The 25,116-nt window shown below is 42.2% G+C and overlaps 2 protein-coding genes and 1 long non-coding RNA gene across 4 annotated transcripts; 1 reads left to right on the top strand and 2 right to left on the bottom strand.

The window, feature by feature from the left end:
- Nucleotides 1-417: 417 nt before the first annotated feature.
- LOC125019472 lies at nucleotides 418-1,393 on the bottom strand. The gene is made up of 3 exons (XR_007114073.1): nucleotides 1,345-1,393; nucleotides 1,104-1,197; nucleotides 418-621 (listed from the first exon to the last, which is right to left on the bottom strand). It is a non-coding gene; the product is annotated as an uncharacterized LOC125019472 (long non-coding RNA).
- Nucleotides 1,394-10,562: 9,169 nt separating this feature from the next.
- On the bottom strand, nucleotides 10,563-15,134 carry rnmt (RNA (guanine-7-) methyltransferase). Of its 2 annotated transcripts, XM_047604177.1 has the most exons (11): nucleotides 15,072-15,134; nucleotides 14,229-14,336; nucleotides 14,032-14,161; nucleotides 13,824-13,949; nucleotides 13,021-13,136; nucleotides 12,487-12,668; nucleotides 12,236-12,400; nucleotides 12,022-12,139; nucleotides 11,380-11,481; nucleotides 11,256-11,289; nucleotides 10,563-10,732 (listed from the first exon to the last, which is right to left on the bottom strand). In XM_047604177.1, the coding sequence occupies exons 2-11, from the start codon at nucleotides 14,334-14,336 to the stop codon at nucleotides 10,695-10,697; spliced, it is 1,119 nt and encodes a 372-aa protein (XP_047460133.1). In that variant the 5' UTR covers nucleotides 15,072-15,134; the 3' UTR covers nucleotides 10,563-10,694. The 2 variants fall into 2 exon arrangements, with proteins under 2 accessions (XP_047460133.1, XP_047460132.1); XM_047604176.1 differs by lacking the exon at nucleotides 10,563-10,732 and having other exon boundaries at nucleotides 10,748-11,289.
- Nucleotides 15,135-15,860: 726 nt separating this feature from the next.
- Nucleotides 15,861-24,226, top strand: si:ch211-133n4.6 (uncharacterized protein LOC797776 homolog). Its single transcript, XM_047605685.1, has 13 exons — nucleotides 15,861-15,921; nucleotides 17,161-17,285; nucleotides 18,281-18,371; nucleotides 19,856-20,027; nucleotides 20,695-20,753; nucleotides 20,839-20,865; nucleotides 20,995-21,027; nucleotides 21,121-21,153; nucleotides 22,172-22,204; nucleotides 22,322-22,354; nucleotides 22,448-22,477; nucleotides 22,567-22,611; nucleotides 23,723-24,226. The coding sequence occupies exons 1-13, from the start codon at nucleotides 15,861-15,863 to the stop codon at nucleotides 23,932-23,934; spliced, it is 954 nt and encodes a 317-aa protein (XP_047461641.1). The 3' UTR covers nucleotides 23,935-24,226.
- Nucleotides 24,227-25,116: the final 890 nt, after the last annotated feature.

The raw sequence follows: 25,116 nt of genomic DNA, 5'->3' as shown, positions 1-25,116 counted from the left end.
GAACACTGCACTGCAAAAATGAATAGGCTTAATATAAGAAAACTAGCTTTTCAATTCTTATTTCACTTTTTGTTTCTTACTCAAATTGAATGAAAATAAAACTAAATCCAGAGCAACTTAACAAGATGATTCTTCTTAATTCAAGAGTTATGATTAGCTTTTATCTTAAATGAATATATTTAAAATCATACACAGAGAATATTGTTAACATTTTTTTGAAGTGTAATAATAATAATCATAATTCATCTCAGTTTAAGTGCATTTAACTTACTGTCAGCTCTACAATAGTGTACTGTTCTAGATTTAAGACAACCACCTACTTGAATGAAAACAAGTCTTGCATTAAACAAACAAATATTTTATTTTCTCTGCATAAGAAAGAACATGCCTTTTTAACTCTGAAATGCAGGAGTCAACAGTTCTTACAATCCAGTGCAGTTAGTCAGTTACACTGAGGCTTCACAACATGAAGTGTACGACTGGAGCACCAGTCATGTTTTGGCTCACAGTGTGTATGTATCTGAGCTCTCTTTGCTTTCCGTAGCAAGAAGTTCTCTAGGTCTGGGAAAAGGTCCAGCAGGTCTTCATGAGTGCTGATCATTTCTTCACTCATGTTTGCAGCTGTGACACAATGTAAGACACACATTAAGATGAATTAGTGCCATAGAACAAACTGTATGAAACAGCTGGCGAGCACAGACTAGTTAGAGCATTAACAATAGATAAAGAAATGACAAACCTCAGTGGACTATGCATCATATCAGAGTGGTGAAATAAACATTGTAATCGGTCGTAATTCCCTTAATTCTAACGCAATTTTAATTCAAATACACAGAATGTATATAGCAATCTACAATTTTGGAGAAACTCAAAAGCATAAATTCACATTTTAAGTTGTGGCTATACAGAAGGTTAATGTTTTAGTATAGAATTGAGTAGATCCACCCAAGTAACTGGATTTAAATAAAACAAGTAACCAGTGTCATGCTCAATTTATCCAATTTATAATAAAACCAATTTCATTAAAATCTGTTCAGAATTTAGAGTTATGACGTAAAAATAAAACAATAACTACGTTTAAAATGTATATTTGACTACATTACCTCTTAAAGTCAACACCGTGGCGTCATCAGTTCGTCCACTCTGTTAGCGGTTTTAGCTATCAAGTTAGCTCAGGTAGCGTTAGCTCGCGCTCGGCTGCAACAGTGTACACAACAAATACACACTGACACATGGATAATATTTAAAACGTATGTGACTAAAAACACGAGATATTCGATACAATTTAACCTGCAATGAAATAGGAATTCAAAAGGTCTCGGACGAGGCAGCTTTATTACGTACCTGTAACATTCCCTCCAGAGAGCCGTACTGCTGTTCTTCTTTGTGTTCGCTACTGCGCATGTCCAACTTTCAACCGACACGATAAAAAAGTGAGACGTCTCACTTCTCAAAAAACAGGTGAATGTATCATGTTCACTTAGATTCTGAATAAAACGCAGTGTTTTTCAGAGATGAAATAGCCATGAAGTGTCATCTCTCATTTAATCTTTAATGAGGGTAAAACCACTGCTGAACCACAGACTGCTACTATTTCCAAACAGGGATTTATGGCAGAAAGGAATTTGATGTAACTGAACATTGAAAAACCGTGGATTTGTGTATCATTTTATTTTATTCCATTTTATTGGAGTTTTATTTTGATTGAAGGAATACTTCAACATTGTGGGAATCCCTAGTCTCGTCATCACCATGAGTCAAACAAAAGAGACTCCAGAAAGTCACTATCTGATGAGTTTCTGTCAAAATCCTTTGAAACGTATGGTTTTCCTTTAAACAAGATATATTTTCTTAAACTGAGTCTAATTCCTGAAACAAGATGATTTATCTTTTGCAAATAAGACAGCAGCTTAAAATCCTCTTCAAATGTCAATAAAGCTTGTTTCATATGACATGTGACTCATAACGAGATGTTTTCAAGACTTTTTCACTTAACGAGATTTTCACAGTGTATTGTCTTAAAACAAGTCCCTGTATCTTGCTGAAATGACACTTATTAGGCAGTTGTGTCTTATATTTGTGTAATTGTAATTGTTTGGTGTAATTGGATATTTTGTTGTGCTTTTGGTCTGGAAGACCTTCGTGACATCTCAAGGGCAGAACTAGCTTCGTTATTACCAACAAATTCCTCCAAACATCCCTCTTTTCCTGGGGCTCCCCGGTCTTGCGTCGCCCCCCGTCCTGCAGCCGACAGCAGCGGTGCGTCATCATTACCGTAATGGCAGCTTTTTTTTACCAAGAAGCGCAACATCCCAGTGTTGAGCCACACTCTGAATTTTGTCCATCGGTGAGTTCCGGTAATTCAGATACCGCGAGCTTTTTTTATGCGCAGGCGGATGATCAGGTCTTAAGGGGTTAAAGATTTATCCTCATGTCTGGCATTAGAAAAGTTAGTCTAGTCTGAAACATAAGCTCAGTGAATTTCATCAAATCCTGTACTCTGGTATCAATGTTAATTTGAATAACTCAGGACTTTTTTGTTCCATAAATGTTTCTGCTGTTTTGTGTAGCTATTACACTCGTACACCAAGCCCTTCGCTGGCTGTACTGCCCCTTAAGTAGTGTCGCTCTGTTGTGTGGATCCATTTGAATGACACCACACTATGCATTTTATTTAGTAACTGTGTGTGCCTTCATTTTTTTTATTTATTTATGAGTTTACTTTTTCCTCTTTGTAAGCCTTGATAGATAAGAGGCTGCGTAGTGGATTGGGACTGGGGTTTTATGTTCACTTTCTATTTCACATATTTATTGATGTTTTTGCATCAGAATACTCAGATAGAATTTCCACGATGTGTCAAGTCCGCGGTGTGAGGGCTGAGATTAGTGTTAATATAAATTACAGTAGCCAACTAATATTACGGTAAATTATAGATTACATCCAATCAGGGTCTAAAAATCCTACAACATCCGAACATTCAGAGTTTCCTGTCTCAGGGTCCATTCAGAGTCCGGACTGTGTTGAACCCTCTTTTTGAAACGGGTCCCAGGTGTGTTTTGCAGAATGTGCGCTGCAGGTGGTGGGCGTGGCCAAACAAAGACGCGCTGCAGCAGCAAGTTTTAGATTTTGACAGACGCACAATAGACAGGAATGTCACAACAGACCACCCACTGACATTTACGTCCAGTCTGGTCTCGTCATGTTTTAGTCATAAGAGTCATGTTTAGCGTGTCAGTGTGTTTACGTCATCGTTATGAAAAAAAGGGCGTCAGCGAAACAGTTTCGTCATCGTTGACGAAAACAGCACTGGACTTGGCAAGCTGAAAACGTTCCCCTCTATTTTTGTCTTTAACGTCTTCTTTCTGAAGCCCAGGTCTATGAAGTCTGGCCTTAGTCAGGTCAGTGCTCACGGGTGGACTTCTTTTCATTAAGTCTGTGACTACTGGAGGTAATTGTTTAGGGACTCCACAACAATGTGCACACGGCAAGTTTATTTTTTTTAATTCATTTTTTTATTTTTTATTTTTTTGTGCAGATTTATGACATACAAAAAACATACAAAAAAAAATTTAAAAGAACAACATTTCAATTACAGCTTGTAACAAAATGGGTAAAAAAAAAATAATTAAAAAAAACATAAAAAAGGGGGAATAAAAAGCCAGTAGGATTCATCATCACATGTGGACCATCGTCATCATCATCTTCATCATTGTTATTGTTTTTTTTACTACTTACTTGGTCATAGTAGCTTAGTTGTAATAAAAAGATGAGCTGTTCTCCAGCTGGATAGAATACGGAATAAAAGAAGTTCTGTAGCGTTCACTATGAATCATTTGATGGAGAATGAGCTCCTCTGACCCTCTAGTGTTTGGTGTAGTGGATGGGAGGGATTGTCCATAATGGAGAGGAGTTTGTCCAGTGTCCTCCTGTCCCTCACTGAGACAAATGACTCCAACTCTCTACCGATCACATGTCCACCCTTTCAGATTAATGTGTTGATCCTACTGATGTCTTTTTGCTGGTGCTACTCCCCCAACAAACCACAGCAAAGAACAGGACACTCACTACAACAGACTGGTAGAAATACTCTAGTAACTCACTGCACCATTCAAAGACCTGAGCTTCCTCAGGAACTAGAGTCTACTCAGGTCCTTCTAGTCCACAGCATCACTGTTGTCCCTCCAGTCCAGTCTGTTGTCCATGTGGACTCCCAGGTTCTTGTAGGGGTCCACTACTTCCACCTCCAGGCCCTGGATGGTGATGGGCTCCACTCATGTCCTCTTCCTCCTGAAGTCAATGACCAGCTCCTTGGTCTGGTCCACATTAAGGTGTAGCTGGTTTGCCTGGGACCACTCCACAAAATCTGATCAGTGTCCTACACTCCACCTCCTGTCCATCTCTGATACACCCTACCACTGCAGAGTCATCAGAGAACTGGACCCAGAGCTGGACTGGAAGTCAGAGGTGTAAAGAGAGAACAGGAATGGAGACAGGACAGTCCCCTGTGGTGGCCCCACATTACAGACAGGAACGGTATCTGACAGGGACCCCCCAGCCTCACAAACTGGGCCTGACAGACAAGTAATTGAGCTGTTGTAGCTGTAGTCGACTGTTTAGTTCATCACATTTTAAGATGATGTTAACATAGAATGAAACAGGCTTCATAACGTCCAACAGACGAATCACTTCATAGAAACGTTACCAGGTTATTTTCTCAAAAACAACAAAAAAAAAAACTTTTCTGTGACTCGGTGAATCTAGCTCTTTGATTTCTTTCCCTTCTTATTTCCTTGAATAAAACAGTTTGTAGATTCTATTTGGGTCTTTAAGAGAAGCACTAGAACACAAATGTTTCCTTATTTACACCTGATACAAACACAGTGACATTAGAATCAGAATCCATGAGAATGCTCCGTCACAAATGAAAGGTTTGCATGGTTTGGTGTCTTTGTCAAACAACAGGAGGATTAGAGTTTAAATGAACTATTCTGCCCTCAAACGCATGTTAATGTTGAGGAACTAAAGGTGAACAATCACTTCTGTCATACTTAAGTTTCTCACGTCAGTAGATTTGAAGTTCTCGAAATCTAAAGCACTAAATAAATCCTGTTCAACTATGCAAATAGTTTATTTAACTCCTCACACTTTAAAGTTTCACACATCTCTGTGCAACAAACTGACCTTTAAATAAAACTAAATGCAGAAAAGATGATGAAGCATCGCGGCCCCATCATTGTTTCAGGTCAGATACATTTAGAGGGACACGCCAGCTTTAATTTACTGCCCTCTAAAATGTCCACGTCCAGAACTGCTGTAAAACTTTTTTCTGCCTAAATCTCTTAAACCACTTTACAAAACTACCAAAAATTCATTTTGAGGATTTCAAGCATTTAAATGCCAGTCTGATGACTTAAAGTCACCGTTGTTCTATACATAAAAAAGGTGAGTTATTTTACATAAAACCAATGTTCAGTTAGCTGGGGCTTTTTCCCCCAAATCAGTCTTGAATATGACCAAGATTATATAATACTGACTTGTTTGTATTATTGTGACCCACTGACTTCCATTATAGCCGTATTTTTAATCTCTCAGCCATGACACAATATAAACATTCATTCCACAACATCAGGGTTTCAACTTTCAAATGTTTATTTTATTAGTTTTTGTGCTTTTGTGTTTGTGGCCATTTTAAGGTGTGTATCTGTGTGTGTCAGTGACTTTAGGATGAGATGTGATCAGATTAGATCATATTCAGCTTTGGATGGGTCAAAGTGCAGAGATGGATCAATAAGGGAATGTTCAGGTCCAGATCAACTAAATCCAGTTCATCATCAACCAGAGGTTCAGTCAGAACTTAGAGCTGGAGAACAGACAGAGGGACATAAGAGGGACATAAGAGGGACGGGACAGGCTGGTTTATAGCACATGGACATAAGAGGGACGGGACAGGCTGGTTTATAGCACATGGACATAAGAGGGACGGGACAGGCTGGTTTATAGCACATGGACATAAGAGGGACGGGACAGGCTGGTTTATAGCACATGGACAATATTTACAGATGGAAACAATGAACAGGAGAGAGATCAGCATCTACACGATGACTGACTGAGCTACTAGCTTAGATAATCAAACTGGCGTTAAAGGGTTAAAATCTTCAAAGTGAAGGAATTTTTGGTAGTTTTGTAAAGTGCTGAGGTGATTTAAGAGATTTACACAGAAAAAAAATATTAATCAGTTATTTTATCACAGTTTGAAATTCCAGACTTTGTGTAGACAGTGACTTTGTTGCAAAAAAAATGCTCCACATTCACTAACAGCCGCAATGACGCCAAGTAAGGAGGAAACATGAGGGTTAACTTCCTGTTATGACTGAATGGTTCCAAATGTTCTCAACAATAACCCTGTGCGTTACACGTTGAGGAACAGACCACACTGACACATGACACATGTTTTTATTAGTCGAGTCCATAAATGAGTCTAAACTCTCATCCTCAGAGCAACTGGACACAGCTCATTAAAACATGGATGAAAAACTCCCTGTTCTCATCAAGTTCATGATGTATTTATTTACTGTTTGCCAGTCCAGGGATCATCCGGGGGAAATTAGTTTTCTTAGAACCAGAAATGAAGTCAAGCATGTGATAACGATCTGGAACAAGTTTCATGATGAAGTGAAATATGTGAATACCTGAAGGGTTTCGGTGAGGAAATACAGCCCAAGTATTACCAAGATCCAAACATGTTACAAAAGACACAAAAGAAATGTAATATGAAGGGATAAACCCAGCGGCAGGAAAAACAATACAACTGTTAATGTCACACCTGAAAAATGTCACTGAGCCAGTAGGACTCTTTGCCTGAGACTGGATTTAATGGAGACTGTTTTATTTAGACTGAGGCAGGGACATGACGTCTGCATCATGGCCAGAGACGATTACAGGTCCAACCATGATGAGGACTAACTCCACCTGTACATTTTTCTGCTGGGTTGGTTCAGCAGGATGACGGCTATCATCTCATGACCTCAGTCTATAAAAGGGAAGCTAAGAGCATCCTATCCTCAGAGAAACAGCAGACGACGATTAGTCAAGAAATCTTCATCACTGTGAGTACTTTTATGCTTTTAGAGGTTATTTTACAGATTATTCATGTCTTTTTCCAGCATCCACATTGAGAATTTGTTGGTTGAATATATTTTAAAGAAGAAAAGATCATTTAAACTTCTTCTTATTTTATTTCATCGATTTCATCGTGACGTAAAAAGCTTGAGTGGCATGAAATAAGGCATTTAAATGAAATTCAATTCAATTTTATTTATACAGTGTCAATAAAAACACAAATTATCTCAAGACACTTTACAAAGAAAATGAGTGATTAAAATGTAAAAATATGTATTAGTTAGCATTCTAATTCAAATTTATCCCCAAAACAGTTTAAATTTAAATTTAAATCAAATACATAGAGAAAAGACTCTTTAAACACTGAGGAGTCGACTTGTTTTTTTTGACACTGTATTCAGAACTCAGATGATATGATGCTCCACTGATTATTATTACTTTAAATTCTACTGAAGCTCATCTGTGGTATTTGGACAAACAAAGAGGAGATGATGTTCTCGCCAGGTGTTGTTTCAGAGGGTGGGGTCGGGAGCAGGCGTGACCACTTAGAATATCAGCAGCTTTGCGTAGTTGTTTTTATATCAGGGACGAACGTGGGTGTTAAATCATGGGCCAACGGTCTCAGTCCTGAGCTCCACTTGACTTTTCTATTTAAAATGCAAATCGTGTTCCCGGTAATCACCATGATCTGCTCCCTGTTTTCAGATCCCACAGCACAGACACAACATCACCATGTTTGCAAAGACGTGCGTCGTCCTTCTGCTGTTCATTGGTAAGAGCAACGCTGGCTCCAGGCACATGTTCATTCAGTTTGAAATATGAAACTTATCAAAATGTTTTCTGCACCAACCAGCATCCGTCAGTGGGCAGGGATCCTCCTCCACCACTGCTCTTCCAACCACCACCACCACAGTTCCTCCAACGACCACCACCACTGCTCCTCCAACCACCACCGCCACAGCTCCTCCAACCACCACCGCCACAGCTCCTCCAACCACCACCACCGCTCCTCCAACCACCACCACCACTGCTCCTCCAACGACCACCACCACAGCTCATCCAACCACCACCACCACTGCTCCTCCAACCACAACCACCACTGCTCCTCCAACCACCACCACCACTGCTCCTCCAACCACCACCACCACAACTGCATCTACCACCACCACCACAACTGCATCTACCACCACCACCACCACCGCCGCCGCCGCCTCCTCAGCCATCCTGAACAAAGCCAGCGTCCTCTCCGTGGCTGTGGCTGCGATGGCCCACGTACTTCGCTCATATTGTTGAAGTGGCTCCTCCTGGTTCTCGTCATCTGAATGAAGTCAATAAAGCTGAAGGATGCGTTTGAGAGTTGAAACTCTTTGAATATTAACATTCACGTGGTACATTTGTGTGTCACACTTTCTCAGGTACAACAGAAATCCCATCTGAGCCTCCTAGAGATGATTCACCCCAACATCTGTGAGGGGAGGATGAATGAGGGCTTCCCCTGTCAGCATTTTCTTTGTTCTATGTTGTATTGTTCTTAATTATATTTAACAATAAATATTTTGATTGCTCCAGACTTTCTGCGTGTGCTTTGATTATCGTCTTCCTTAACTGCTGAAAAGCCTGTGGAGACACATTGAACCAGGTATTAGTAGGTTGGAACGAGTCCAGCTATTGAAGCTACGTGGAGATTTAACTTTAGGAAATGTTACAGGAGTCTGAACAAAAGTGACAGACAGCAGAGTTTTCATGGAGGAAGTTCTGTGGCTGCAAAACAAGATTCCACCACATCTCAGGTCTTAGGTCTGAAAGCCAAGTTTAGAGACTGTTTACAGAAATACACAGACCTAATAAAGATCAGATCTGCCTCCTGCGTCATTATGTGACAGGGCTGCAGTCAACTTAGTCACTGAGTGTTTTCTGGCTCTGCTCCAAATAAATCTGTTCAACTTGTTGCTTCACATTTCACCACTCTTCACAGGCTTTACTCAACAGCTGAAGGCAAATGTACTACTACTACTGTTGTATCCTAAGCTGCAAAGCTTGTAAATTAGACTCAGATAAAGTTTTCATAGCAGGCCAACAAGACACACAAGAATAAAAGTTTACTTATGTGCAGCTCCGCAAATGACGAGAGTTTGTGTGAATGCAGAGAGAACGGGTAACAACACTGAGCCGGGAGCAGGTATGCTCTATAACAGACATGTACTTGGATTTGCAACAACAAAAGTTGCACAATACAAGATGTGTTTTTAATTCCGTGTTTTCATCGTGTCCGTCATCAGTCTGCTAATTGCAGGTTGTATTATTTTAAAAGGGCGGATGGAACAAAAAGGAACCGGTGTCAGCAGTCGACGCCTTTAACGATCAGTTCACAGTGATTTGACTCATAATAAATGTGACAGAAGTCGCGTCTGGAACGGATTCACGTCTCACATGATCTGATCTGAAGCTGAAGAGCCAGAAGCACCAGTTCAGGGTTAAACAGCAGGTTTCTCACAGCTCTGTCTCTCCCTGCAAGACTTCATGTTTTCATCAGTGAGCTCTCAGTGTGAATGAGTGGGGGGATCGTCTGAATGACATGGTCACGTTCAATCTGCAGCTAGTTGACAGCTATACTTCATTAAGTCCAATTAATAACACACTAACCTCAGCATGGTATTAATGGAGGAACAATACAACTACAAATATGTTCAGGGGTAGTTTCAGGTGGAGTAAATGTAGAAAGAAGAAGAGGAGGAGGAGGAGGAGGAGGAGGAGGAGTCCACATCATGTGGATATGATGGATTCCAGCTTTGGTTGATCTTAGTTTTTCTACCTCCATCTTTCTGTCCCTCACCCTGATGAAGATTAGTAGAGGTTACCACAGTTACCACCACAACCTCTAACTCCTGAAGTCCATCAGGAGGATCTGGTCCAGGTTTTAGTCTGGGGTCAGGTTGTCTAGTGGTAATGGCCCTGGGGTCCTCTGACCTTGGTGTGGACGTCACTTAGACATGTAGCACGCAATATTAGGAAGGTGGTCATAATGTTATGGTTGTAGGTGAGACATCATGAGCTTGTCTCCCAACACAAACTAATGCAGTATTTGTTTTTGTTTCTTTCATGCGTAACACAGAGTGAGTGTTTGACAGTCGTCCTGTGACCAAGCTGCTGTCTGGTCCAGAATGTGTGGAATTTCCTTCCTCCTGGTGATTTCCCTCATAGCTTCATCTCTCTGGAGCGACCTATGCAGCGGGCCGGGCCTTAGTCTGGGTTGATTCGAGCCTTTAGGTGGGACTTAAAGGAAGTAATTCAAAGGGGGGGTGGTGAGGTGAATGAATGAATGAATTAGCTTCAGGAAGTCTACGTTAACTTCTGTCCGAGTCCAGTTATTGGAGAGACCAGAGAGTTTAGAACCAGCTGGACAAGGTTCTTAACTTCTAATAAAGAAAACTCAACAACGGAGTGGTCGTAGTCTGCATTTATTTCTACAACAGACTTCACACAGTTGATTTATCCAAAAAAGAACAAAAGAAAAAAATGAAACAGAAACAAAGTATAAATACAAGCTGAAAAAGAGGTGAGATAGTTTCTAGTATCAGGACATCTTCTGGAAAACAAACACCAAGTAGATACCTGCAGAGAAGACAGCGACAGATCAGCGTTAATATACGCAACATAATCACTGATATTCACTCTCATCTACTTCACAATAAATAAACATGAAAAGAAATTCATTAAATGAATTCTTTAGTCTGTCAGACGCTCTGTCAGTATTTAATACTAAACCTATTTGAGCTCTTGTTTGTTTTTCTAGACACATTCAGAAACAAGGAGTTGGTTTGTTGTTGTGTTTTGTATTTAGTTAAAGGCTTTTTGATTTAGAACAAAGAACTTGGTCTGTGTTGAGCCTTATTCAGTTCAGGGATGCTCTGACCAAGGATGAGCTTTGGTAGTTTTTAAATCGAGGTTGGACATAAACTAAAGCCGCACTGAAACTTCTTCTTCCTCTTCTCCAGATTTCACGGTGGCTGGCTAACGTCACAGACGATGCAGAGGAAGAATGAGAAGAGGAAGTAGAATAAAAATCACGTTGAGTCACGTGGTTTGTCTAGAGAGAAGAATAAAAGTTCAACCAGACCAGACCGGAGAGACTTACTGGCTGCCTCCCACTCAGATCTGCTCAGAGTTCCCTGCAACAGACAAACAACAGAGTCAAACCAGACGGGACCGGCCCCAGGAACCAGAACCAGAACCAGAACCAGGCTCAGACCACCACTCACCACTGGAGGCTTCACTCCGGCTCTGTCACAGTGCTCTTTAGCATAGCAGTACTCTCCTCTGCTGTCTGTAGCCTGTCGACCTCCATCCTCACAGGGAAACGGCTACAAGTACACAACATATACGTTAGCATCATGTTAGCATCATGTTCTGGACCCAACGTATGAGGACGTGGCAACGACAAATACTAGTTAAAGTTACTTTACTGACCTCTGACTTTTTACTGACTCATATTTAAACAGTGGACAGTAGAGTGGAACATGGATTGGCATTTAGCTCCAACTGTCCATAAGTGTATTTCCTGGAATGAATCCTTCCTCTTTTCTCTGTAACATCTGATCCAACCTAATAAACTACTCAGGGATCAGTGTTGGTCCAGGACGTTACCTGGATTCACATTAAACTGAAGACAGGAACATTCTGGTTGATGTTTAGTCTAAAGGTGATGTATAGAACTAATGTTGTTAGTGTCAGTTTGACTAAAGTTGACTTCGCATCGACTAAAAAAGATGAAGTAGACTAAATGGACGACCTCTGCCCAGTCTGGGTGTCCAGCTGATCCTCACAAAATGAGCTACAGATCTCCTTCCTGTGGCTGATTAAATAGTTTGATTAATTTATTATTACTGATGATTCAGTTCTACCTCCAGAGCCATCATCTTCATCATGAGGCTGCGATGATGATCCTTCTTCAGTTTCTCTTCAAAGAACTCGGAGAATCTCTGCTTCATCACCAGACGCATGTTGTAGCGCTTCGCCATGCTGATCCAGACAATCAGAGAAGAGTCACAAGGCCGTCCAATAAAAGCCTTCACACAGGTTCTGTTTGTCTCATGACAACAACACATCTAAACTTACTGTTCGAACAGAGGAAAGTAGACGAGGAACTCGGGGACATCAACAACATCCTCAAGGCTGAAGTGATACTGACATCCGAAGAGGGGGTAGGAACCTTTGGACTGGAAGGAAACTTTAAACACCTCGTTACCGAAGGACAGAGAGTCCGATGCCTCCAGACGTTTACTGCAGAGAGAGGAGACAGGCAGCAAGTGTTAGTCCACCTGGAAACGTCCCGTCAGGAAGCAGCAGACGTCCAGTTGAGTTCTTACACGAGTTCAAAGGCGTCTGGAGTCGTTCCGATGAAGAAACCTCCGGGTTTCAGACGCTCACAGGCATTTCTCAGCATGGTGTCAGCCTTCTGCTCGCTCTCAAAGGAGTAGTGGTAGACAAACTGACAGCTGCAGATGTCAAACATCAGCTCTTTGTCGTCAAGCTTCTCTGATAAAACCTCCTGCAGACAGACACCAGAGGAAATCAGGACATTACCCTGAGAGAAGAGCAGCTAGTTCATCATCATCACTTCTGTTACAGACGATCTGATCAGGATCAGACTTCAGCCAAGAATCTACTTTACGAGCTAGTTGGTTTAGATCAGACATGGACCAGAACCACGTCCCCAGAGAAACAACACTCCTCCTTCTTCTTCTGAGTTAATGGGGGTCAGAAATCAAAGAAGAAGAAGAAAAGGAGGGGGAGGGGTGGGGGACTATACGACATATAAGGTACTCAGGACATGCCCCTAACTTTTTTAGACCTGGACTTGAGCTGATAGCGATGACCTGATCTTGGTGGATCAGTTCTACCTTGGAGCAGTCTGCCGTGATAAACTGAGCACTGAAGATCTTCTCGTTGAAGTGACTTTTCCTCTTCATCTCATCATAGCGACTCTGGCACTGCTCCACGGACACTCCTGCTATATCTGAAAATAAAGACACATCACAGGGTCACTGACAGGAAACAAGACACGTTCAGACACTTCAACTACCTCTCGTCTGCCTCCACTGGTTCCACGTTACCACAGCCTCAGTATAGAAACATGAACTAAATATGTCCCCATGTCCTCTCGTTGGTCCAAACTGACACCATTTTTTGTGAATTCGTAGCGTTTCATTGTTGATGATCAAACAGACTCCAGGAAGAAGTCCAAACTAACTTGTTGACATTGTCCAACCAGAGGAGAGCTGACGCTTCTTATTGAGAACAGTGTCTCCCAGTGAACAGTGGCTGCAGGAGTGGACACATATTAGCAGCAGCATTGGCAGCTTGTCTTTGTCTTGGTTTGTCTCCAGCTGTTAGCCGCGTTAGCCCAAGTGCTAGCAGAATCCCCGACTAACGTATGCTTGGCTTGGTTCATGTGCTATTTGAAGCTGGAAAGAAAACTCCTTCCTGCAGAGTGTGATGATACTTTATGTGTCTCCACTGGTCCCTCTTGGTTTCTTTGTCCTCAAATGTCCCATGGAGAGGACCAACGTGCTGTTTAGCGTCTTCCATCTTTATGGGTTGGTTCTGCTGCCTGTCACTACCGGATCAGCTGGTGCTAACGCTACTTGGACAAACTGAGAGACTTCTTCTCTTTAAAGGTGCAGAGGAGGTGAGGTCCGCTTACCTGCACAGACCAGGTGACTGATCCCTCCTCTTCTCCACTTCAGAAGATCTCCTCCTTTCCCACAGCCCAGGTCCAACACGGACACCTGCCGTGTCCCCGCCTCCCGCACCTGCTCCAGGATCTCACCTGTCAATCACAAGCAACCGATCAATTAACAAATCATCTTGCATTCAGTGAAGGACCAGGGTGCAGAGTGGTGACCAGTTACCAATCAGGACGCTCTTCAGCCAGTTGTTAAAGTTCCTCATGTAGAAAATTCTGCTCTGACTTCGGACCACCAGACCAACTTCCTGCAGCTGGTTATAATGAGTCGCCACCTTCACACTGTGATCGGTCACCTGGCAGATCAATAACTCATTAATAACTAATCAATAAGTCATTAATAACTAATCATCAATAACTTACCAGCTTCTTGGTGGGTGATGTCTCCTCTTCATCCTGCTCTTCATGTTTCCTCTTCATCTGTCTTTCTCCTGGAGGAGTCACTCCCTCCCTTGAGGTCTGAAGATCCATCTGAGAGAGGAAGAGGAGGATGAAGAAGAGAAAGAGGAAGAAGAGGAGGAACAAGAGATGGAGAAAGATTAGAAGACAAGGAACAAGACAAGGAAGGAGAAGAGAGGAAGAGGAGGAAGATGACAAGGAGGATGAAAGGAAGGAGAAGAGAGGAAGAGGAGGAAGATGACAAGGAGGATGAAAGGAAGGAGAAGAGAGGAAGAGGAGTAATATGAATTTAGATGTGTGATCTGTGAGACATAAGAGAGTTTCTACTTGTGAAGCATCAGCTGATGTGGGGTCGTTATAACATTAATTATATTAATGTTTTTAATACCCGTGTTATTTACTTGTTCATATTTTCATTATTTAATCGTCTGTAAATATAATTTGTTTACATCTATATATTGTGTAGTCAATTATATTTGTGTTTTATTGTCTGGAATTGAAGTTATTATTATTATTATTATTATTATTATTATTATTATTATTATTATTAATCTCTAATTATATATCGCTAATTATCTCTTGAATGAGGACAATAAAGGTTAATCTCCTCATTCTGAATCACTAACATTAGCTGCTAACAGCTAGGTGCTAACAGCTAACAGCTCCGTGAGTTTTGATAAAAGATAAAACGTGTTGAGTCGCACATGAACCGGACCGAACCGGAACCGAAGCATCTTCACAGTGAAACGTTCAAACTCGACGTAATAATCAAAATCTGGTCAAAGTTTAAGAAAGAACATAACTCACGGGTCTCTGCAGACACAACGCATGCGCTTCGAGCTACGTCCGTGGGTGCGTGCGTCATTTTTCTGCGACAAGATGGAGGCGATGATTTTTTTTTTTTTTTTTTTTTTTTTTTTTTTTATTATTATTAACCAAAATTGTCTTTCTGTCATGAACAGGTGCATAAAAATACAACAAAATAAAATATGTAAAATATCAGAAGAGACAGCTCTCATAAGGAGAACTTATGTGTGCGTAATAGTCATTAAAATTCTAATCTAATTAATATTTAACACAACATTTAACACAGTTAAACCTTTTGTTACGGAATAGTATCAGGTCTATCCTTTAAATGAGAGGAGGAGTTTTTTCATTTTTCAGATTATTTTTTCACTTCAAGAAAAAAAAGTTATCATGAAATAAATATTATTCACTTAATTATCTGCTCTCCAGATTCCACTGGAACATATTAAAGATAAAAATGAATAACTTTATATCTGTTGTTTTTGTCTTATATTTACTTATTTGTTTATTTATTATTTATTTATTTGTTACGTATTTTGCGTATTTGTCTGATTATTGTGCTCAGCTGGGAGAGGCATTTGATTGTTTTTATTTATTTACGGTTCTGAAAATGTTTTGTTCAAAAAATTAAACAATAAATAAATAAATAAATAACTTTCCAGTTTGTTCGCAGTGACTCTCATCATGTCAAGACGGAGTAGATGACCTCCACCCTGACCTCCTCCCTGACCCCCTACAATAAACAGAATGAATTCTTCCTTGTGAAGTGGCTCCAGACCAGACGAGTCGATGCAGACGGTGTTTTCCTATCAGCTGATCTGGGATCGTTTTCCTGCCGTGATCCTGTCTGGTATGTCTGTAATTCATCCTGCTGAGACCAGGCTTATTACTCTGCTGGCACTGTCTGTCTGTGAAGATCACTTCACAGGAATCCACCAAACTAATAACAGCCTCAGTAATGAAAACATCTTCTCTGTGTCCTCCATGAAAATGAGAAAATGATGTTACATTTACTGGTGATGACTGGACAGACGTCAAATGAAGCCGGGATGCCCTCCAAGGATGGAGGCCTCTCTAAGACCTGGGTTAACTCTCTCATGCATCCTCCTCTTCCTCTTTATCTTCTTCTTCCTCTTCTTCATCTTCCTCTCTCTGTACCTGTGACTCTCCATCTTCCATTAAACCAGAAGAAGAGGTTTTGATGCTACAGTGTTGATGTGATTGTTGTTCAGACCTAAAAAAGTATCTGGTAAAGATCAACCTTGCCTTAAGCCTGATTCTGATCAGGACATCACTGGTCCTTCATCTTCATCATCACCTCCATCTTCTGTACACCCTGGACAGGTGTGCAGCACCACAGAGACAAACAACCTAGGGTCAGTGTAGAGTCACCAATCAGCCTAACGAGCATGTCTTTGGAGGTGGGAGGAGAAAACCCTCGTGGACACAGGGAGAACCTGCAAACTCCACCCAGAAAGGCCTGAGCTGGACTCGAACCCGGACCGTCTCGCTGGGAGGCATCAGCGCTAACCACCGAGTCACTGTGTCCATAATGTAGCTATAAGTTCCCATCGTTCCTAATGTTCCAAATGATCCTAATATTCCTAACACTCTTAACGTTCGTAATGTTCCTAATATTTGTAATGTTCCTCAAGTCCCCCATGGTCCTAAAGTTCCTATCATTCCTAATATTCCTTATATTCCTAACGTTCCTAATGGTCATAAAGGTCCCAACGTTCCGAATGTTCCTCAAGTCCCCCATGATCCCAAAGTTCTCCTTAACATTCCTAATGGTCATAAAGTTCCTTTTATACATAATATGCTGTTTTGTTTGTTTGTTTGTTTTATGTTTTTGTTTTTTTGCCCACTTTTGCAATTTTATTCTTTTGTTATCTTATTCTCTTGCTCTTATTTTATATACCGCTCTTCACCCTCCTAATTGCCCTTCAGGGATAAATAAAGTTTTTTCTGATTCTGATTCTGATTCTGATTCCTAACGTTCTGAATACTCTTAATTCTCCCAATGTGCCTCATGTTCTGAACATTCCCAATATTCCGAATGATCCTAAAGTTCTTAACATTCTTAAAGTTCCTGAAGTTCCTAATGCTCTGTCTCAGTCAATGAACAGTGGGTTCAGAAGACCGTACCCCCCTGGTTCCTCCTGGTTCCCCCTGGTTCCTCCTGTGGTCCTCCGGTTGTCCTATGCTGGTCCTGTGAGACGTGGTGGGACAGACAGAGGACGGGGAGACAGGGGGATGAAAGGATGGAGGTTGATTAATGGACGGCAGCTCTATAAACATGTAAATCTGACCTTACAGTGTTTCAAAGCTCAGCGTCGTCTCAATGAAGCAGAGTTCCTTCAGCCGTTCACTCTGCTCTCCGCTTTCACACAAAGACGTCCTCACACAGAAGAGGCTTTGATTCTCAAATACCACGCAACCCAAGCCGACTCACCCCCTCCTCACCCAACCCTCCGCACACATATAGTGATAATGGAGGGCCGATGTTGGGGTGGGGTGGGGGGTGTGGGTGGGGGGTTCTCCAGGGATACGAGACGCCATTTACCTGCTTTCCTATTACAACCTCTGGCTCTGTTCCACTCACCGTGAAATAAATCTCTTTATTAGTTTATTATAGTCAGCCTGCTCTGGTCTGGAACCCAGACTCTCATAGACCTGATGAATCCAATGGACAACACAACGTTCCCCTGAACAGACAGGCCGCGATGGACGGGACCCTGGTGGTGGATCTTTGTCCAAAACATAAAACACCTCATGTCAGTCTGTGAAGGTTCCCAGTCCTCCAGGTCCTGGTTTATATCCTAGAGCTTCAAGTCATCTGGACTAGTAGAGTCTAGACGAGATGTTTCATCTGAGGAGCTTCTTCAGTTCTAGGAGACTGGAGGTTTAAATACAAACTCTGAGGGTAAAACCATCAGAAACTGGTTCAAATAATGTCCACTAACGTCTAGACATCTCGTGTCTTTCAACATTTGTCTGATTGTAAACCAGCTCAGCCCAGTTCTGGATCTGGTCCTTTTGTGCCTGCCGGGTCCTGGTGTGTCTGCCGGGTCCTGGGCCGGGTTGGATCAGGTTGTGGGTGAGGCGTTGTTGTTCTGCTCTGATTGTTCGTCAGCCTCTATCGGAGGATCTGGTTCTGGTGAAACTCAACCCGCCGCTAAAGTCCAGACTGCGTGTTTTTGTTGCAGGGGGATTCCCTGACCTGTGAGGACGCCAGGACTTTCCAGGACTCCAGGAGAGTTCTGTCCTTTGAGAGTTCCCCTAAGAGTTTCTACGTCTGTAAGGAAACATTTAATACTATCAGTGGTTTACCCACTCAGGAATGTGTTTAAGATTGAACTGAACTGAAACTGAATTCCCTTTACTGACATTACTGTAGAAAACAATGAACCTGCCGAGCTCAATGCTACACACAAACTCTACAAGATACACATTAGCAAAGTAAGTGACACAAAGCTGAATAGATACAACAGACTGTCGGGTTGGAACTGCACATGTCCCTTTACTGAACATTAATATTTACATTGTTCTGTGTGGAAGTTTCATATATATATAAGTGTTTATGTGTCGCCATGTGTAAAGACACATCCCGTGGTGGTGGAGCAGATGTTAGTCTGGTGGAGAAGATGTTAGTCTGGAGGAGGAGATGTTAGTCTGGAGGAGAAGATGTTAGTCTGGTGGAGGAGATGTTAGTCTGGAGGAGGAGATGTTAGTCTGGAGGAGGAGAAGATGTTAGTCTGGAGGAGGAGATGTTAGTCTGGAGGAGAAGATGTTAGTCTGGTGGAGGAGATGTTAGTCTGGAGGAGGAGATGTTAGTCTGGTGGAGGAGATGTTAGTCTGGTGGAGAAGGATCAAATCATTGGCTGCATCAAGCAGATGAAACATCTAGAAACTACTAAAACTGTCTTAAGACCTTTATTCCAGACTGGAAGGACAGTGGAGAACCATGGTCTACCAGGAAGAAATAAATCCTGATTGATGGAGAAACGTTTGGAAGAAAAGCAGCAGTAGAACTCAGGGCTGTGTTTAATAGTGGAAGGAAGAACATTTCACACCATGGACAATGTGAAGGGAACTCACGGGACTGGGACTGAACAGAAAACCACTGATCAGGGAGGACAAGCGGGAAAAACGGCTCCAGTCTGACAGGGAGCAGCACAAATGTCCCCTGATGTGGGGTTGGTGCAGTAGTTCAGGTCCAGATTCAGAGGATGAGGTCAGCTGACTCCCTGAATACACTGAAGGAGCAGGTTCTTCCATCCGTGGAGTTTTTCTTCCATATTCCAAGACGACACCACCAGGATTCATGGGGCTCAGATAGAGAAGGAGTGAGAATGTTTGGGATGAGCTGGAGAAGCTTTGATCAGTGGTCTGACTCTGACATCATCAATACAAGATCTTGGTAGAAAATTAATTTTAAAAAAGAGAGAATGCTGCTGAAGGAGCTCCAGGTACCAGATACTAGAGTGGGGACCTTCTTTTTGGCCTCTGTGGAGCCGTGGTAAAAGGACACCAGGAGTCTCTGAGTGATGTTGTTCTTCCTGAGCCTCCTCAGGCTTAAACGTTAATCTGAGGTTTCTGATTTAAATCATGTGGGTCTGCAGCCAGCCCTCTGGTCTGGACCGGTCCTCACATACGCACAACAACTGAGGCGTGTGTGAGTCTTCTTCACCTCCTCTGACGAAAGCGTCCACAGAAACCTGAAACCCACGCACACGCCAACAAACATGAACTGGTCCGTCCTCTGTCCCGCTGACATTTAGGCCGATATATAAACCTCCAGCGGACGCTCAGCTCCACAACCGGTCTGCACCGAGAAAATCCATCACCTGTCCTGACTGTTGCTCACCTGTCCTCCGTCCTCTGTCCTCTGTCCTTCATCCTCCGTCCTGTCTCATCTATCAGGGACGTGTCTGACCTCATCATGCTCACCAGGTATGTTCCTGCTTGGGGGGCTGTGGTTTTGATTGTACTTTACTTTCATTTTAGTTATAAATTGTATTTTATAGCTTTAAATTGTACATATTTACACTGAAGAATAATCGTCTGTTCACTTAAATCCTCTGTGTCTTGTTTGATCTGGATCTAAATGTTTTAAACGTCATTATTGTTTTAGACTCTGGTCAGATTAAAATGATGGAAGATGTTTAGAGTTGGCTTAGAGCTCAGGAGCCCTGTGATTGTCTCACTGAACCTGGTTTAAAAACAGACATTAGACATTAGCTGCTAGTTTTCAGTGCTAGTACCTACTGTTCCTAATATTTTGCTGTGTTTGACACTGAGACCAGGAACTAAACAGTAGATTTATTTTCATAGCCCTGTTGGTCTTTGCACCAAAACAAGCACGTGGAGTTTTATTTATATGAAGGTTTATTTATAACTCATGATGTTAGTTTAGTGCAGGCGGCTCCGGGCTGGACAATAACACGATAAATAAATAAAATAGAAATAAATAGATAAATACATGTATTTATACATGTATAAATTAAAAGGTGAAAGAGTGATGTCTCTGTCCCTGTGTGTGTGTGTGTCTCTGTCCCTGTGTCCCTGTGTCCCTGTGTGTGTGTGTGTGTGTGTGTGTGTGTGTGTGTGTGCGCTGCAGGAACCTCGTCTTCCTGGTCTCGTTGGTCCTGATGGTGGAGGGAGACCTGGACTCCAACGGTGAGACATCGTCTCAATCACAAATGGACGTCTTCATCCTTGTCCTTGTCCTCGTCCTCTAACCGCGACTGTTTTGTTTTCACAGACACTGGAATACAAGCCATGTCCACAGGTAAGACACCTGTCTGTCTCTACCTGTCTCTACTTGTCTACACTTGTCTCTACCTGTCTCACATGTCTCTATTTGTCTCTGTCTCTATCTGTCCCTACCTGTCTCACCTGTCTCCTGTGTCTCTGTCAGATAAGGACTCGACGTCTGATGAAGCTCCTACCGGTGAGTCAAAGCGTCCTCTGGGCGTGAAGCTCATGATCTCAGACTGTGAGGACGTTCTCAGACTCTTGTTGTGTTGTTGTGTTGTTGTCTCAGAGAGTATGAACGCTGTGTCTCCAGATCAGCCCGGTAAGACTTCTCAACTTTTAATGTCCTCCTTTAATGACATGCAGCCAAAGACACAGCTCTACCACAAGGGGGAGTCCTGACACCACCAGAGCAGAGCGTAAATTACAGATAACAACAACAACAATAACAATAACAATAACAACAACAATAATAACAACCAGACACTCACTGTGAAGACTTGAAGGAATGAACCACAACTCTAAGCTGCTGCTGCTGATGCTGCTGATGATGATGATGATGGTGGTGATGATGATGATGAAGATGATGATGATGATGATGATGATGATGATGATGGTGATGATGATGATGATGATGATGATGATGATGATGATGATGATGATGATGATGATGATGATGATGATGATGATGGTGATGGTGATGATGATGGTGGTGGTGGTGCTATGTGCTAAATATCCTCCTGAGACCCTGCGTCCTCATATGGGGACATTGAGTTTTAGGTTTGTAGCAGTTTCTTCTTATTCTATTAATTTAGACCTGTTGTCCTCATAAGTGGACTCATTCATTCTGCAGCAGGACAAGGGACAAAAGTGGAAAAGGACAAAAACCTTGTCCCATTTTACGATTGAAACTTGTTTCTTTAAACGTATGAACATTTTGATACGACGCATAAATTTCACACATTCTATAAATAGTAATGAGCTACAACATCACTGATTAGCAAGTTCTGGTTTGAGGACGTTGGGGTTTCAAAGTTTTTGCTCGGCAACATTCAGGATTTGAAATAAACAGTTTTATAATTTGCTACACACCGGTGACTTTTTTGTATTATATAGCAAAATAAGCCACATGTCCACTCCTTTTATACTTCTTAGAAATGAAACAGACCAAACTAAAGCTCAGGTCTCATATAGTGTATATGAAGAATGAGAATGAGATGAGATTCAAACAATAAAATAATAGAACATAATAACCTGGAGTTGGACAACAACTAAAAAGCTTAATCTGAATCTCTGGGTGTTTTATCTTCATGTTTAAAAAGCCTGTTGTTTGATTGCAGATGAGTTTCAGTTCCACGGAGGAGGACCAGCAGGTAGGAGCACTGGCAGTTAGTTTAGATTCAAACACTTTTATTCCTGTTTATAAAAATCCCAGAACATGTGAAAACATTTTGCTACACATGTATGTTTCTGTTCATCTGTTCTTCCAGACACCAGCAGCTCCAGTTCAGAGGCAGCAGACGGTGACTTTTCTCATGTTATTCACTCTTTCATCCATGTGTCCATCATTCATCCATTCACCTCACACAAACTCTTTGTTTTTTTTCTTTTTTTAGCTCCAACAGCCAATCATGTGACAGCACCTGGTACGTTCTGTTAGAGAAACGTCTAAAGATGACGATTAAATCTGTGTCTCATTCATTCATTTATTCATTCATTCATTCGTTTATTTCAGAGCCCGTCGCTGTGGCTGCTGCTAACAGTGTGGAGGAAGAAGATGGTGAGGCAACATCTCAACATGTTTTTATTGTTTAAGTTATTGACTTGGTTTTCAGTTTTATTTTATTTTCATCACCTCCTCAGAATGTTTCTAATCTAGTTAAACCGTGATAATAATAATATGTTTTATTATTGGGAGCTATAAAAAGAAAAGCAGATTCTAAAAGTCTACGAGACGGCGGTTGAAGGGTTTGACTTCGTTTTACTGAGACGAGGTTTGAGTCGGGAGGTTTCGGGCCGATGGAGCAGATCTGGTTCCTGGACTGGACACAGACCTCACAGCTCAGATGCTGGTCCTCAGGTTGTGGTCCAACAGAGTCCAGTCCCAATCCACGTCCCTCTTCAGCCTCTTCAGTCGTCCCATTGTGACTCTGAGACTTTGAGTCCACGCTCAGATGTCCCTGTTCACTTCCTGTTATCTTGGTTACTGGTTATCTTGGCGTTCTTGCTGCCTTTAGAGCACAGGTGTCAAACATATGGCTCGTGGGCCAAAAGCGGCCGCCCAGAGGGTCTGATCTAGGCTGTATGTATAAAATTACACTGTTTTTTTTATTGTTTATTTCTTTTATTTGATCATTTAAACATTTAAAAGGAAAAATATCAAATGGACATACACCTGAAACACAAAACCAGAAAAATAAAAAGACTTCCAATAAGCGACATAAATACCGATAACATTTGAAAAATGTGTCCTACTACCAAGAGACGTGGACAGAACGCAACACTGAGACCAGGACCAGACAGACCAGAACCAGACAGACCAGGACCAGACAGACCAGAACCAGACAGACCAGGACCAGACAGACCAGAACCAGACAGACCAGGACCAGACAGACCAGGACTAACCATCAGACAGACCTGAGTCCAGATCATTCTGATTATTATTAAGACTTGTCATTGTTTTAATTAATTAAGTAATTTAATGTAAACATTCTATTTGCTCTAAAACAAGTGGGAACATCCAGAGTTGTTTGTTTCTGTAGGTTGTTATTACATTGATGCTACTAAAACTAAACCTGCTCCAGGGTCTGTCCTGGTCTGGTAGGTCCCTGCTTCTACTCATCTTGTGCCAGGAGTCTTGACCTCGTGACTTTAAATGTTTGTTCCTGCAGAGGATGAGAACGCCGACTCTGATGAAGGTGGGAAGAAAAAGTTTGCGTCCCGCTCCTCCAAACCTCAGAGCCCCGCCCACACTCACCTGAGCCAGGTACATGACGTCCAGCGTCCCGGCCTCTCGCTGCCACCGGTCGTCCCTCAGCCCAAAGCTCTGGCGAGAAGACGGACGTCCAAGAGACGAGCCAAGACCAACCGCCGCCAGATATAAGACGCCCCCCAACGGCCACCGTGAAACCTGTACTCTGTCACAACACACCTGTACTGTATGAACACTTTCACCTTCCACTACCGAGCCATCTGATTGGTGGACGGGCGACCAGGGGGCGGTCAGGAGGTCGTAGTCCAGCCAACTGTACTAGTGCAGTAAGAACAGGTTGATCAGGTGAGATGGAAGAACGGAGCGGCTCAGTTAGTCCGACGCTCCACAAACGCTCCAGTGACATGTTCACGGCTTCTGTTTGTTCCTTTGTCCTGTTTTAATAAAGTTAAACTGAATTCCACCTGAAGCCTGAACTCTGACGTCCTGATTTTACCTTCACACCAGGTGTTTATTATTTTACTATAAACCAGGTGTTTATTCTGGACATAAATAAATATATATACAATATATTGTGTTTAATATCCAGGTGTTACTGACTTCAGGTGTTCAGGGCTCAACACAACCTGCAGACACACACTAGTTAACCCTGAACATGCAGCGCCCCCAAATGGACGGTTGAGTCATGTTCAGGACTCAGAAAGTGATATTTCCTGACTCTGCGTGTGTGTGTGTGTGTGTGTGTGTGTGTGTGTGTGTGTGTGTGTGTGTGTGTGAACATGGTTGTCTGGTTGAAGTCTGTTGCTGTAGAAACTAAACAACAACAACAAAACCTGCAGAGAATCAGAAGCCGACTCTGTCCACATGCTTTCAGCGACTATGACTGGAGGTAGCAACGAGGGACGGGTTCTGTCCCACGTCCAGGGGTTTGGTGGGTGGTGGGTGGTGTGTGGTGGTGTATTGGTAGTGATGGGTGATGGTGGGTGGTGGATGGTGTTGGGTGGTGGCAGTGATGGGTGGTGGGTGGTGGTGTTGACGTGTCTCTGCAGATCTGACTGAACCTGCTCGACGTCTGACTATTGTTACTGTACGTTTGTTTATGTACAGTTTTTGTCTGTTTTATTTTACTAGTTTTTACTCATATTTCCTCCCGTCTGTGTTTTTACTTCTCATGGTTTTCAGGGTGTTTCTCTCATGTTCCTCTAAGCTCCTGTGACCAGGCTGTTTCTAGTCCCAATATTCATTTACTCATAAACAGCAACAGCTCCACAGGCAGCGTTTCATGTTGTTTCCTCTGAACCTGCAGCTGGACGTGTTAATAAAGTTATTTGAGTTAAACTGTGCGTCCCTGTG

Source organism: Mugil cephalus, chromosome 14 (genome assembly GCF_022458985.1).
Source record: "Mugil cephalus isolate CIBA_MC_2020 chromosome 14, CIBA_Mcephalus_1.1, whole genome shotgun sequence".
In the NCBI taxonomy this organism is placed as follows: Eukaryota; Metazoa; Chordata; class Actinopteri; order Mugiliformes; family Mugilidae; genus Mugil; species Mugil cephalus.
Note: the sequence above shows the minus strand (reverse complement) of the source record. Positions and strands in the feature narration are given on the sequence as shown.

Excerpts from the sequence above, each read along its gene's own strand:
- rnmt (XM_047604176.1), bottom strand. The coding sequence starts at position 14,336 with ATGGATCTTCAGACCTCAAGGGAGGGAGTGACTCCTCCAGGAGAAAGA. Across the intron at positions 14,162-14,228 it reads CATCACCCACCAAGAAGCTG|GTGACCGATCACAGTGTGAA; the intron begins GTAAGTTATTGA and ends TTGATCTGCCAG. Across the intron at positions 13,137-13,823 it reads CAGTCACCTGGTCTGTGCAG|ATATAGCAGGAGTGTCCGTG; the intron begins GTAAGCGGACCT and ends CTTTATTTTCAG.
- si:ch211-133n4.6 (XM_047605685.1), top strand. The coding sequence starts at position 15,861 with ATGCAGACGGTGTTTTCCTATCAGCTGATCTGGGATCGTTTTCCTGCC. Across the intron at positions 18,372-19,855 it reads CCCTAAGAGTTTCTACGTCT|GCCGATATATAAACCTCCAG; the intron begins GTAAGGAAACAT and ends GCTGACATTTAG. Across the intron at positions 20,754-20,838 it reads GGGAGACCTGGACTCCAACG|ACACTGGAATACAAGCCATG; the intron begins GTGAGACATCGT and ends TTGTTTTCACAG.